This window comes from Oncorhynchus gorbuscha, linkage group LG04 (genome assembly GCF_021184085.1).
Source record: "Oncorhynchus gorbuscha isolate QuinsamMale2020 ecotype Even-year linkage group LG04, OgorEven_v1.0, whole genome shotgun sequence".
In the NCBI taxonomy this organism is placed as follows: domain Eukaryota; kingdom Metazoa; phylum Chordata; class Actinopteri; order Salmoniformes; family Salmonidae; genus Oncorhynchus; species Oncorhynchus gorbuscha.
The window spans coordinates 21,806,744-21,822,575 of NC_060176.1; the positions used below are offsets into that span (position 1 = coordinate 21,806,744).

The 15,832-nt window shown below is 46.1% G+C and overlaps 1 protein-coding gene across 3 annotated transcripts in view; it reads left to right on the forward strand.

Moving 5' to 3' along the window:
* The window catches only part of LOC124033151 (cadherin-17-like), a 38,159-nt gene that overhangs the window by 4,854 nt on the left and 17,473 nt on the right, over positions 1 to 15,832 (forward strand). For all 3 annotated transcript variants that reach the window (XM_046345108.1, XM_046345110.1, XM_046345109.1), the window contains 7 exons: positions 316 to 445; positions 1,227 to 1,385; positions 1,964 to 2,160; positions 11,846 to 11,971; positions 13,237 to 13,387; positions 13,611 to 13,823; positions 14,183 to 14,259. In XM_046345108.1, coding sequence (XP_046201064.1) covers positions 316 to 445; positions 1,227 to 1,385; positions 1,964 to 2,160; positions 11,846 to 11,971; positions 13,237 to 13,387; positions 13,611 to 13,823; positions 14,183 to 14,259 — 1,053 coding nt within the window. The remainder of the gene's footprint in view (positions 1 to 315; positions 446 to 1,226; positions 1,386 to 1,963; positions 2,161 to 11,845; positions 11,972 to 13,236; positions 13,388 to 13,610; positions 13,824 to 14,182; positions 14,260 to 15,832) is intronic.

The following is a 15,832-nucleotide window of genomic DNA, read 5'->3' on the forward strand; positions in this document are numbered from 1 at the left end:
AGTGATTTGTTTACAATACATGTGATTATGACCTGTGAGAATTCAATGAACAAAATTATAATCATCCTCATCAAAAATACCATAAAATTGAATGCGAAATATTGCAATGATTTGTTTTAATTGGGGTGTATTATCTCTGGCTTGAGAGAAACAATGTCCTCAAACAATGTACTGTCTAGCAACACCAAATGAGACATAGACTCCTTAGTTAATTACAATCAAAGTAGATCTTTAGGCTACCTTCCTTATGTGTCTATATGAACTTATATTTGCCCTTCATACTTACAGTTTGCATTTACTTTGTGCTTTTCGCAGGTGTCCTTCTCAGCATCCGTGCAGTCTCAGAGCTTTATGGTGGAAGTATGCGTCATTGACAAAAACGACAACGTGCCTGTGTTTATCGAGGAGAGCATGAGAGGCAGTGTGCAGCTGGGACTTCTGAAAGGTTGGTTGTACTAGCCAGAACATAGAGCCCATCCACCATTCAGGAGAAAACAAATACCAGAGTTCACAGAAGGGATTTTAATTTGTGACACATTCATGAGTTTATTTCTTAATACACACTGATAAGTGATGTTTGCATTGTCTGAATTTTTATGACTTATACATGAATAGTATCACCTGAACTATCCACATGGCTCTAGTGAGGGACATGTACAGTATGTGTATTAGAAGTAGAGGTGATGTGCTTAATATTTTTTTACTGAAGTCTTACTACAGTCTGATCTTGGGCTATTGTGGGGTAGTTCTTTGAGTTCTTGCGTCAGAGATGACTCAAGTGTCTGGATTTATGTCACTGAGAGGACTCACGTTTGAGTGGAGGGAGCTGTGTGCGTGTGTGAGCATCACACCACCAGATAATAGTGGGTTACCATTGATTATATTGTGACATGACCTTCAGGAAATTGAAGAAATTGAAGAGCAGTCTTTACATTGAGACAATATTATATTAATAACCCCATAAAGTGATCCTCTATTCAAATGAACTACAGTAGATACAAATATGTTAACAAGTAATGTTTTTACCAAATGCAAAGCCATGACAAATGATGTTAGAATAAAGTCAGAAGGTTATCATAATTAAATCAAGATTGTCCAGGAGGAATACTAGCATTTCGACTGTGTAAGGATGTTTCACTCTAAGAACGTGGCATTGTCATGCTGGTCAAATCACAGTGTGAATGTACACAGCGGTACAGAAGCTTGTCTCTCTGTCTCTTGGCTAGGGATCTCATTCATGCAGGTGGGGGCATCTGACCGTGACGACCGTAACACAGCCCATGCTGACCTGCGCTTCAGCCTGATGGACCAGACCCCCAGGATCCCCTCCAGTCACATGTTCTTCATAGACTCTGTGACCGGCGAGGTGTCTCTCACTGAGGACGGTGAGTTACAGGCCCCTCACTCAGCTGCCCTGTTTTATTCTACATGGTATTGTCTTACTTTTCTCTATTCACTGTTAAATGAATGACTTACACCCCTTCTCAATCCACATACACACACGGGCACAATCCACATACACACATGCACATTCCCGTACACACACACACACACACACACACACACACACACACACACACACACACACACACACACACACACACACACACACACACACACGTACACACATACACACGTACACCAGTTAAATCTGATTTTAAAAAGTCCCAATTTGGACAGTGCTGGTGTTATTTCTGGATTTATTGACTATTTCTGCACAGTGCTGGTGCCCTTATGTTACAGCTTGACTGAAGCTAGACAACACTAACAACCCCAATCCACCCCATTGGCTGCCGCTATAGGGGCCATTTAACTGTGAAATTAGCTAATTACGTCTTTATGATGTACTTGTTAGTGGGCTATTAACAATGTTTTCCCGCTTTTTTCAACGTGCTGTCTGTGAACAATGTAATGCAGCTCTCTGATTGTAATATATTGATATGTGTGTGTGTGTGTGTTCCAGGGGCTTCCACCCTGGACCCAGAGATGTGTGGTCGCTACAAGCTGTCAGTGATGGTGAAGGACATGGGGGGGAAACCCAACGCTTTCTTCTCCACGGGCATCGTGACAGTGGAGGTGACGGGGAACACCTGGGCGTCACCGGACCCTGTTCGCCTCCAGGAGAACCTCCCTGGCCCCTACCCCATCCCCATCTCACAGGTAGAAACTCTCTGGACCCTATCAAATCAAAACATCAAATCAAATCAAATGTATTTATATAGCCCTTCGTACATCAGCTGATATCTCAAAGTGCTGTACAGAAACCCAGCCTAAAACCCCAAACAGCAAGCAATGCAGGTGTAGAAGCACGGTGGCTAGGAAAAACTCCATAGAAAGGCCAAAACCTTGGAAGAAACCTAGAGAGGAACCAGGCTATGTGGGGTGGCCAGTCCTGTTCTGGCTGTGCTGGGTGGAGATTATAACAGAACATGGCCAAGATGTTCAAATGTTCATTTATGACCAGCATGGTCGAACAATAATAAGGCAGAACAGTTGAAACTGGAGCAGCAGCACGGCCAGGTCCCATCCCCATCTCTCAGAACCTCCATGGACCCTATCCCATCTCCATCTTACAGGTACCTCCCTGGCCCCTACCCCATCCCCATCTCACAGGTACCTCCCTGGCCCCTACCCCATCTCACAGGTACCTCCCTGGCCCCTACCCCATCTCACAGGTATCTCCCTGGCCCCTACCCCATCTCACAGGTACCTCCCTGGCCCCTACCCCATCCCCATCTCTCAGTTACCTCCCTGGCCCCTACCCCATCTCACAGGTACCTCCATGGCCCCTACCCCATCTCTCAGGTACCTCCCTGGCCCTTACCCCATCTCACAGGTACCTCCCTGGCCCCTACCCCATCCCCATCTCTCAGGTACCTCCCTGGCCCCTACCCCATCTCACAGGTACCTCCCTGGCCCCTACCCCATCTCACAGGTACCTCCCTGGCCCCTACCCCATCCCCATCTCACAGGTACCTCCCTGGCCCCTACCCCATCCCCATCTCACAGGTACCTCCCTGGCCCCTACCCCATCCCATCTCACAGGTAGAACCTTCCTGGTCCCTACCCCATCCCATCTCACAGGTAGAACCTTCCTGGTCCCTACACCATCTCACAGGTATAACCTTCCTGGCCCCTACCCCATCCCCATCTCACAGGTAGAACCTCCCTGGACTCTACCTCATCCTCATCTCACAGGTATAACCTTCCTGGCCCCTACCCCATCCCCATCTCACAGGTACCTCCCTGGCCCCTACCCCATCCCCATCTCTCAGGTACCTCCCTGGCCCCTACCCCATCTCACAGGTACCTCCCTGGCCCCTACCCCATCCCCATCTCACAGGTACCTCCCTGGCCCCTACCCCATCCCATCTCACAGGTAGAACCTTCCTGGTCCCTACCCCATCCCATCTCACAGGTACCTCCCTGGCCCCTACCCCATCCCCATCTCACAGGTACCTCCCTGGCCCCTACCCCATCCCATCTCACAGGTAGAACCTCCTGGCCCCTACCCCATCCCCATCTCACAGGTACCTCCCTGGCCCCTACCCCATCCCATCTCACAGGTAGAACCTTCCTGGTCCCTACACCATCTCACAGGTATAACCTTCCTGGCCCCTACCCCATCCCCATCTCACAGGTAGAACCTCCCTGGACCCTACCTCATCCTCATCTCACAGGTATAACCTTCCTGGCCCCTACCTCATCCTCATCTCACAGGTAGAATCACCCTGGCCCCTACCCCATCCCCATCTCACAGGTACCTCCCTGGCCCCTACCCCATCCCCATCTCTCAGGTACCTCCCTGGCCCCTACCCCATCTCACAGGTACCTCCCTGGCCCCTACCCCATCCCCATCTCACAGGTACCTCCCTGGCCCCTACCCCATCCCCATCTCACAGGTACCTCCCTGGCCCCTTCCCCATCCCATCTCACAGGTAGAACCTTCCTGGTCCCTACCCCATCCCATCTCACAGGTAGAACCTTCCTGGTCCCTACACCATCTCACAGGTATAACCTTCCTGGCCCCTACCCCATCCCCATCTCACAGGTAGAACCTCCCTGGCCCCTACCCCATCCCCATCTCACAGGTACCTCCCTGGCCCCTATCCCATCCCCATCTCACAGGTACCTCCCTGGCCCCTACCCCATCCCCATCTCACAGGTACCTCCCTGGCCCCTACCCCATCTCACAGGTACCTCCCTGGCCCCTACCCCATCTCACAGGTATCTCCCTGGCCCCTACCCCATCTCACAGGTACCTCCCTGGCCCCTACCCCATCCCCATCTCTCAGGTACCTCCCTGGCCCCTACCCCATCTCACAGGTACCTCCCTGGCCCCTACCCCATCTCTCAGGTACCTCCCTGGCCCTTACCCCATCTCACAGGTACCTCCCTGGCCCCTACCCCATCCCCATCTCTCAGGTACCTCCCTGGCCCCTACCCCATCTCACAGGTACCTCCCTGGCCCCTACCCCATCTCACAGGTACCTCCCTGGCCCCTACCCCATCCCCATCTCACAGGTACCTCCCTGGCCCCTACCCCATCCCCATCTCACAGGTACCTCCCTGGCCCCTACCCCATCCCATCTCACAGGTAGAACCTTCCTGGTCCCTACCCCATCCCATCTCACAGGTAGAACCTTCCTGGTCCCTACACCATCTCACAGGTATAACCTTCCTGGCCCCTACCCCATCCCCATCTCACAGGTAGAACCTCCCTGGACTCTACCTCATCCTCATCTCACAGGTATAACCTTCCTGGCCCCTACCCCATCCCCATCTCACAGGTACCTCCCTGGCCCCTACCCCATCCCCATCTCTCAGGTACCTCCCTGGCCCCTACCCCATCTCACAGGTACCTCCCTGGCCCCTACCCCATCCCCATCTCACAGGTACCTCCCTGGCCCCTACCCCATCCCATCTCACAGGTAGAACCTTCCTGGTCCCTACCCCATCCCATCTCACAGGTACCTCCCTGGCCCCTACCCCATCCCCATCTCACAGGTACCTCCCTGGCCCCTACCCCATCCCATCTCACAGGTAGAACCTCCCTGGCCCCTACCCCATCCCCATCTCACAGGTACCTCCCTGGCCCCTACCCCATCCCATCTCACAGGTAGAACCTTCCTGGTCCCTACACCATCTCACAGGTATAACCTTCCTGGCCCCTACCCCATCCCCATCTCACAGGTAGAACCTCCCTGGACCCTACCTCATCCTCATCTCACAGGTATAACCTTCCTGGCCCCTACCTCATCCTCATCTCACAGGTAGAATCACCCTGGCCCCTACCCCATCCCCATCTCACAGGTACCTCCCTGGCCCCTACCCCATCCCCATCTCTCAGGTACCTCCCTGGCCCCTACCCCATCTCACAGGTACCTCCCTGGCCCCTACCCCATCCCCATCTCACAGGTACCTCCCTGGCCCCTACCCCATCCCCATCTCACAGGTACCTCCCTGGCCCCTTCCCCATCCCATCTCACAGGTAGAACCTTCCTGGTCCCTACCCCATCCCATCTCACAGGTAGAACCTTCCTGGTCCCTACACCATCTCACAGGTATAACCTTCCTGGCCCCTACCCCATCCCCCTCTCACAGGTAGAACCTCCCTGGCCCCTACCCCATCCCCATCTCACAGGTACCTCCCTGGCCCCTATCCCATCCCCATCTCACAGGTACCTCCCTGGCCCCTACCCCATCCCCATCTCACAGGTACCTCCCTGGCCCCTACCCCATCTCACAGGTACCTCCCTGGCCCCTACCCCATCTCTCAGGTACCTCCCTGGCCCCTACCCCATCTCACAGGTACCTCCCTGGCCCCTACCCCATCCCCATCTCACAGGTACCTCCCTGGCCCCTACCCCATCCCATCTCACAGGTAGAACCTTCCTGGTCCCTACACCATCTCACAGGTATAACCTTCCTGGCCCCTACCCCATCCCCATCTCACAGGTAGAACCTCCCTGGACCCTACCCCATTCCCATCTCACAGGTAGAACCTCCCTGGCCCCTACCTCATCCTCATCTCACAGGTAGAATCACCCTGGTCCCTACATCCCTATCTCACAGGTAGAACCTCCCTGGCCCCTACCCCATCCTCATCTCACAGGTAGAATCACCCTGGCCCCTATCCCATTCCCACCTCACAGGTAGAACCTCCCTGGCCCCTACCCCATCCTCATCTCACAGGTAGAACCTCCCTGGCCCCTACCCCATCTTACAGGTGACTAGTATCATGCTCCTTCTCCATCCCAATCTCACAGGTGACACACAGTGATGCTTTCAGGGATATTCCTGCATACATTACATGCTCAGGTTACCTTTGCCTCTAGTATAGAATCATGGAAAGGGATCATCTGACAAATATCAAACACTGTGAACTTTCATCCACTATTTTATTTGACTGTTCTTTGTCAAATTTAATAATGGAATGGAATGGGTGAACCCCCCCCCCCCACCTTTGGGGTTTCCTTGTATAAGAGACCAAGGTGTGCATTATTAATGTCATTCATACCCCTAGGCTTTCCCCTGCCTGAGTCACTGCAGCCTGAGGTTCTGTTCCCGCTGTTGGTGTGTGTGTGTGTGTGTGTGTCTGTGTGTGTGTGTGTCTATAATGTCAAAGATTGTTCAATCAAACCTCACACTTTGTTTCTGACTTAGCGGTTGTGATTGAATAGTCTCTGTGCTCTGTGCGGGGCCAGTGTCTCTGTATCTGCACCTGGTCTTCTTTACAGTCTGACCTTTAGCTTGTTATTCAACATTTATAATATCAGCCACGGCCCAGTGCTTGCATCAGCACCAAATCACTAAAGCTGTGTAAATAACTGGAAACATCTGACATTATCAGAAAGAGGAAAACAGGACGTTCTGTAACTACTCAGTAGTATGGATCTTCTCTCCATCTCTACCAACATTTATTAGTCTGGAAAACAATAGTCTGTTTTCTATATATAGGTGCTTACAACAATGGAACAATAGTCTGTTTTCTATATAGGTGCTTATAACACTGGAACAATAGTCTGTGTTCTATATATAGGTGCTTATAACACTGGAACAATAGTCTGTTTTCTATATATAGGTGCTTACAACAATGGAACAATAGTCTGTTTTCTATATATAGGTGCTTACAACAATGGAACAATAGTGTGTTTTCTATATATAGGTGCTTACAACAATGGAACAATAGTCTGTGTTCTATATATAGGTGCTTACAACAATGGAACAATAGTCTGTTTTCTATATATAGGTGCTTACAACAATGGAACAATAGTCTGTTCTATATATAGGTGCTTACAACAATGGAACAATAGTCTGTGTTCTATATATAGGTGCTTACAACAATGGAACAATAGTCTGTGTTCTATATATAGGTGCTTACAACAATGGAACAATAGTCTGTGTTCTATATATAGGTGCTTACAACAATGGAACAATAGTCTGTTCTATATATAGGTGCTTACAACAATGGAACAATAGTGTGTTTTCTATATATAGGTGCTTACAACAATGGAACAATAGTCTGTGTTCTATATATAGGTGCTTACAACAATGGAACAATAGTCTGTTCTATATATAGGTGCTTACAACAATGGAACAATAGTCTGTGTTCTATATATAGGTGCTTACAACAATGGAACAATAGTCTGTTTTCTATATATAGGTGCTTACAACAATGGAACAATAGTCTGTTCTATATATAGGTGCTTACAACAATGGAACAATAGTCTGTTTTCTATATATATGTGCTTACAACACTGGAACAATAGTCTGTTCTATATATAGGTGCTTACAACAATGGAACAATAGTCTGTTCTATATATAGGTGCTTACAACAATGGAACAATAGTCTGTTCTATATATAGGTGCTTACAACAATGGAACAATAGTCTGTTCTATATATAGGTGCTTACAACAATGGAACAATAGTCTGTGTTCTATATATATAGGTGCTTACAACAATGGAACAATAGTCTGTTCTATATATAGGTGCTTATAACACTGGAACAATAGTCTGTGTTCTATATATAGGTGCTTATAACACTGGAACAATAGTCTGTTTTCTATATATAGGTGCTTACAACAATGGAACAATAGTCTGTTTTCTATATATAGGTGCTTACAAAAATGGAACAATTGTCTGTGTTCTATATATAGGTGCTTACAACAATGGAACAATAGTCTGTTTTCTATATATAGGTGCTTACAAAAATGGAACAATAGTCTGTTTTCTATATATAGGTGCTTACAACAATGGAACAATAGTCTGTGTTCTATATATATAGGTGCTTACAACAATGGAACAATAGTCTGTTTTCTATATATAGGTGCTTACAACAATGGAACAATAGTATGTTCTATATATATAGGTGCTTACAACAATGGAACAATAGTCTGTTCTATATATAGGTGCTTATAACACTGGAACAATAGTCTGTGTTCTATATATAGGTGCTTATAACACTGGAACAATAGTCTGTTTTCTATATATAGGTGCTTACAACAATGGAACAATAGTCTGTTTTCTATATATAGGTGCTTACAAAAATGGAACAATTGTCTGTGTTCTATATATAGGTGCTTACAACAATGGAACAATAGTCTGTTTTCTATATATAGGTGCTTACAAAAATGGAACAATAGTCTGTTTTCTATATATAGGTGCTTACAACAATGGAACAATTGTCTGTTTTCTATATATAGGTGCTTACAAAAATGGAACAATAGTCTGTTGTCTATATATAGGTGCTTACAACAATGGAACAATTGTCTGTTTTCTATATATAGGTGCTTACAACAATGGAACAATTGTCTGTTTTCTATATATAGGTGCTTACAACAATGGAACAATTGTCTGTTTTCTATATATAGGTGCTTACAACAATGGAACAATAGTCTGTTCTATATATAGGTGCTTACAACAATGGAACAATAGTCTGTTCTATATATAGGTGCTTACAACAATGGAACAATAGTCTGTTTTCTATATAGGTGCTTATAACACTGGAACAATAGTCTGTGTTCTATATATAGGTGCTTATAACACTGGAACAATAGTCTGTTTTCTATATATAGGTGCTTACAACAATGGAACAATAGTCTGTTTTCTATATATAGGTGCTTACAACAATGGAACAATTGTCTGTTTTCTATATATAGGTGCTTACAACAATGGAACATGGTCAGAAATGCAAACTCGAGACCTTAAGCAAACTTGAGAACATAAAGTCATGATTTGCTGCAAATATGTGTATTTCTACATTTCAGTGTGGTCTGTGGGTGTCGCCACAGTAACTCCCCTCCTCCTCCTCTTCTCCCTCTCCTCCTCCTCTCACTCACGCCAGTGCCATCCGCCCACTGAAAACGTGTGGACTCAAAACATGGGCAGATTTGATATTTTTTCACATTTTCAATGCCAATTTACCAACATAAAATAAAATCCATCCAAATGTGGTCAGGCAAAATCTCAAGCAAATCCTCCTAATCTCTGCCGGAAAACATAAATGTGTGTGTCTATGTGTGTTTGTGAGAGAGAGAGAGAGAGAGAGAGAGAGAGAGAGAGAGAGAGAGAGAGAGAGAGAGAGAGAGAGAGAGAGAGAGAGAGAGAGAGAGAGAGAGAGAGAGAGAGAGAGAGAGAGAGAGAGAGAGAGAGATGCTATTACTATATTATAATTATAGTTGTCGGGGCAGCACATAACTCCACATCTGCATGTCCATGTAAAGGGTTAACAGTGTAGAATCCACCACTGGTGACGATGCCTACATGATGGGAAAAGCCTCTCTCCACCCACTCTGCATTTACCACCATGTGTATGTAGGCGGTAGGACTCATAGCTGTGCTGTTACCAAGCAGATGGGGGGGTCATGTTGAAAGACTGAGTATGGCTGTGAGCCCTTTACTATCAGCAGCATGGAAAGTCGTGTTTCTACTCAGTAAAATGTTGTGAGACACATAAAGCGTTATGCTGATGGGTTTCTCTTCTATCTGTTATGCAGGTGAGTGAGGACCCAAAAGCGACTTAACAGAAACAGAGTTTATTCAAGTCCAAACAGAAAATAACAAATCCTGAATCCTTAACAGGAAATGTCCAAACGGGGAATAACAGAAATCCTCTAGTCTGTAGAGGGGAATAACAGGATAAGCGGCCACAGACTGCAGGTCGCTTCGGGTAGGCGCAGGCCGTAGCTGATAGAGACACCTGCTCACACGCAGCATCTGATGAAGGCAAAAACACGACAGGACGGAACAAGAACACAGCACAGCAAACAAGGATCCGACAAGGACAGAAGCAGAAACGAAGAGAGAAATAGAGACTTAATCAGAGGGCAAAATAGGGGACAGGTGTGGAAGAGTAAACGAGGTCGTTAGGAGAATGAGGAACAGCTGGGAGCAGGAACGGAACGATAGAGAGAGAGAGGGAAAGAGAGAGGGAAAGAAACCTAATAAGACCAGCAGGGGGAAACGAATAGAAGAGAAAGCACAGGGACAAGACATGACAATATATGACAAAACATGACACTATTGTGCATTTTACTTTTAAAATATTTTCCTTCAGTCATTGATATTGATACAGCTGCACTTTGGTTGTTGATCTCAAGAAGCATTGCTCCTCTTTGGTCATTTTTGGTCTTTTTCCAAAATAACGATTAGGCTAAATCAAGGCAGGAGAATTCCACATTGTATACATCGAAGTCAGATTTGTCTATTAGAAATACAGTAGTTATGCACTTAACGGGCAATTACCCCACTTTTCAACCTCATTTTCATTATCTCCAGCACAATAGCAGGGTCTACAAATGTGAAAACGGCGCATTTCAAAGTTTTGAAGAAAAATATACAAAGTTTCAAAGTTCTACCCGATGACATCATCAAAAGGGAAAACATTTTAAAAATGGTGATTTTCAAACACTGTGAGAATTTATTGGTGACGCAAGGAGAAAGAAAAGACCTTCCCTCTGGCTAGAAACTCGTTGCAGGTTTTGAAAATCACTGATGTCACAGATACATTTTGAGGACTTTTCTTTTTTATCTTTTTAACCACAGATCATAGAAACACGCCGTTTTCACATATGTAGACACCAGTATGATGCTGGAGATAATGAATATGAGGTTGAAAAGTGTCGGAATTGCCCTTTAAGACTGCTTATTCACAAGGTGACAGAGAAGACAGAGCGTGCACTGCAAGCTGTTAAAAAAAGCACAGAAAGCAAAACATTACATCAGCTACAGTGTATTCTACTCATATCCATTTTTAGAACAACCAAGTCATTAATAACATTGTTATATACTACATCTCTTCAAAGCACTAAGGCCCTGCAATACCATGACACTGGGAGGACAGCAGTCGTGAGAAGAGGGGCTTGTGTATACACAGCCTCAGTGTTTGGGGAGCCAGCTCCAAAACAATGGAGTGGAGTGTGACAGTGTGTTGAGGAGATGCACATGCCCCCTGTGTCTCTGCCGGCGACCTCTCCTTCTTGGGTGCTGTTTCATGGGGTCCTCTGAGCCAATCCTACCCTGTCCGGCCCTGTGGTTTAAATCAGTGGAAGCTCTCCATCCAACATGTATGAGCTTTTGTTTTGGAAGAGGTCTCTGGTCCTCATCACTTCCTGTACATTGACACAGCATTGTATCATAACAGGTTAAACACCTCACAGGTTTTTACTAAAGGTCAGGATTCCCTTTCTAGTAAAGCCTAGGTACATGAGAGAGACAGAGAGTGGGAACAGCGGAAGAGGGGGATCAATCCTACAATCCCACAGTTCAGAGAGAACGTTGAATTGACCATGTTCAGTTTATGAGCTGTTCTGTGCTTTCCTTGCTTCCCTATACTGTGTCTAGGTGAAGTGGAGTGGAGGTCTGGTAGAGTATAGCCTGGAGGGGGAATTCCCAGAGATGCTGTTCACTGTCAGCAGAGAGGGAGTCATCTCTCTCAACGCCCCACTAGACAGAGAGACTCAGGACCAGGTGAGTGACCACACATTTTTCATTCCTATTGTATCGTACCTCCTGTCTATGTCATATAGTAAGGACTTGTTAGGGCCGCGAACGCATATTCATGTCATGTGATGTACAACATTACACTGTAAGGACAGAGGAAAATTGGGGTAAACAAGAAAAGGAGTGTCATGATTCAAATCCCAACGTGTCTTTTTTCCTCCTCTGCAGTTTGCCAAGAAGCTAAGCTCCAAAGCTGTACAGGATTAGATAAACATCACTTTTTGGCACAGGTTGACTTTGGGTTCATTCTGCAGAGTAGCAAGCAGCGTGTCTGGCCAGAGACCTTACTGCTCACTGGTCTGACACAAGGAAAAATACATCACTGTGTTGGATGTGCTGTTTCTACAGAAAGCCCTCAGAGTCTATTCTGTCTGAACTATACCTATAGTACAGTAATTATAAAGCTAGACACACACCCTCTTCCCTCCTTCTCCTCTCTCCCTACCTGGCAGTGACTGTCACCTATCATGATGGAGTTGTCATGTTCCATCATGCATCACACTGAGTCACAGCCTATCGATCCACCTCCTCACACAACACGAGTGAGGCAGTCCAGGTTCCCTGATTGAGATGGTTCCCCGCTGACTGACTGAGACTCATATGTCAGTGACATGTGACCCTTACAGCTGATGGAGGGAAGAGGGAGGAGAGGAGGAAGGGGATGCATGCACATGTACAGTACCTCTCGCTTGGTGTCGACAGAGTTGCGTGCCCGTATAGGGCGCAGAGATGATGAATCATCTCTGGATGTGTCAAAGAAGGCGCTATACAAGCAAAATGCCTCAGTTCTGTGAGCTGAGTAGCAGTCAAGGAATGAATGGACACGCTGAGTGTTGGCACTGTCACTGCCTATCGTTAACCTAATGGCTTCATCTTCTAAAGACAGGTCAGAGTGAAAGGGGGAAGGGGGTGAGCAATCTGCACTCTAAAAAAGCAACAACTTATTTCATTCTCACATATACACCCCACATACCTCCAACCCGCCATCTATTCTAAGAAAGCTCAATATATAATGAATACAAAATTGTTGTGGCTTCATCTCAGACTATGGTTCAAGTGTGTAATTGTGCCATTTTCAATACAGAACATGAAGATCTTTCCTGGCTGGCTGAGAGCTGGCACTTTGTGTTATTCCAGTGTGTCTGTCTGTGGTCTCACTGTGTGTCCAGGCAGGGAGATTTGATCTGGACACTTTGTAAAAGCACATGACCCCATGTGCCTCTGTCTGTTAGTTCCAGATCAGCATCGTGGTGGAGCGTCCGGATGGCAGGGAGATCGCCAAGCCTGTGGAGCTGAGGGTGATGGTGGGCGATGCCAACGACAACAGGCCCACGTTCCCTACCACACAGTACCACACCGTGGTCAAGGAGCTCGCCCCACGGGGTGAGGCACAACCCTCAGGACACTCTTTTAACACACCTACAGACAACTCTGGAACATACTGGATCGCAAAGGCCTTTTGTTTACGCTTGAAACTAAATACTCCAAAATAAAAAACCATGGAGAAATTCATCAGTACGCTCAAAATAGGATTCTGTGTTTCTCACTCAAAGAAAATTTGTTTTTGCCCACACACTAATCTGTGAGGACTTTGCACTTTTCCCAGGGACGGAAATCCTCACAGTTCAAGCAGCCGACAACGATGATCCGAAAACAGATAACGTGAGGATCTTCTACCGGCTGGTTGGCCAGATCCCAGAGAGCCCTCGTGCCTTGTTCAGGGTGGACCGTGACTCTGGGGTCATCTCAGTGCAGGCAGACAACCTGGAGGGAGCCGCCCCACAGTACACACTGACCATCACTGCCGAGGACGCTAAAGGTGACCAACAGTACTGCATGGCAATGTGGTTCTGTGGTGTTAGGGAGAGGGGTGAGGGATTACTTCCACAAAGATAATGTATACATAGTACAATGTAAAGATGATCCAGAGATACTCTATAGTAGTAACCTATTGTGATATGTAGACACGGGTGCAGTGGTAGGGTAAATTAGTTTTAGATTAGCAGTAACGTTGGAGGTTTTCCCTCTGCTTCCTTTGAGGAGAATATTGTTTAAATATGACACTACAGTGACTGATGATCATGATTAAGACTGAGGGCTTCAGTATGAAAGAGGCATGCCAAACGAAGTGACTCACTAATGGAGCCTATCTCTCTCTGATGATGATTTCATTTGCAGGCTTAAACAGCTCCTGTACTGTGGTTGTGACAGTGCAGGACGAAAACAACAACCCACCCGTCTTCACTCCACACGAGGTACCTTTACACAGGCTGAAGAGGGGACTGACAGTGTGATTTTGGGTTTGGGGGATAGGCGTGATTCAGGGCACTCATTGATAATCTCTCTCTTATACAGTATATTAGATGTTTCTCTTCTGTTGGATGGCTGCTGTGTGAACTCTCCCTCCAGGTCACTGATTTGATTTCCCAGAGGGGAGCGAGATGGAGTGCTTTGAGGGGGATCCAAGCTTTAATCTCAGGCTTATACAAATGTAGGACCTTCATTTGAGTCAGTTTGCTACAGCAGGAAAGTAATCCTTCAGCAACAGAAAATGTGAATTATTATGTGGATTATAATTAATGGACAATTTTTCCGTAAGGGAGAATCAAGTCTGAAATTTCAAAGAGGAAATGACAAACTTCAGAAGCATTTTCAAACCTCAAATACACGACACGTTTGACATTTCCTGCATTGCTGGAAAGTTCTCCTACAACAGGGTGATCAAATTAATATGCTACATCTGTGGAGATGGAACCGTATTATTGTAGGGTTTATTTCTCATTGTGCTCCAAATGGACAATGTTCTCTGAGTTCATCTGAATAAGCCTCAGATGAGGCCTGTGAGAATCCTTTATTTATAGAATAAGGCAAATCCCCAGCGTCGCCATAAGACAGCTCTAAATGATGTCCCTGACACATACAGCAGTCGGAAACATTTCACATCTTTATAGAAAAATCATCGCACTGAGCAATATTTACTATTATGTCTGAGCTCACTGGTCTAAAAAAGCAGTTCTAGATTAAATATGAAATACTTGGTTAAAAGTGAAAAAAAAATGCATCCCTTCTAGTACAGAAATGAACTGCGTCGTTGTTCTGGAATTTGTCAATATAAAGCCCTTAGAAGTGACTCATGAGAAATCGCATTAGCCGCACAGTGTCGTCATCTCCTCTGGTCCGGGGGGAGTGTCCCTGAAAGGGACCTTAGTCTTAACATAAACACTATTTTTGATCTATGAGAGCATCTTTGGGGACAGTCAGTGTTTCCAGCGGTCTTTTCCATAGTCGATCCTCATGAATAATGAAGTCACCGCTTAGGTCACAATGAGACAACATTGGATTAGCGCTGGCCTCAAGGTATGCAGTATACGGGCCAAAGATAGACCATTTTCTCACATACTGTTCCAGAATGGAAAACAGTCTACACCCACACCTCCTGAATAATGCAGGAGACAGGATAGTTGTGAAAGATGTGGGAGCAAATCGCCATCTTAAAATGGGGACATGTGACAATGAAGCACAAAGCTGTTGTTGTCCTCACTGGTGCTAGACTAAGTCAATGTAAACCCTAACTGTGCTTGTTATGTTTAGATGCTCTCGGAGTGAGAGAAGGTACTGATAAGATACAGGAGACATATTCCTATTCTAGAGTTATTCCAGTGTCACCCAGTTTGTTCCTCATTGGGTTCAATCCATGCCAAAAGATTTACAGCCATTCTCATTATGGATTCTCTATGCACCTCAACAATGCTGTCGATCATTTTTTGAGCCGATGCCAGCCTCAGGCTCATATTCTCTCACTCTGGCACACACACACACACACACACA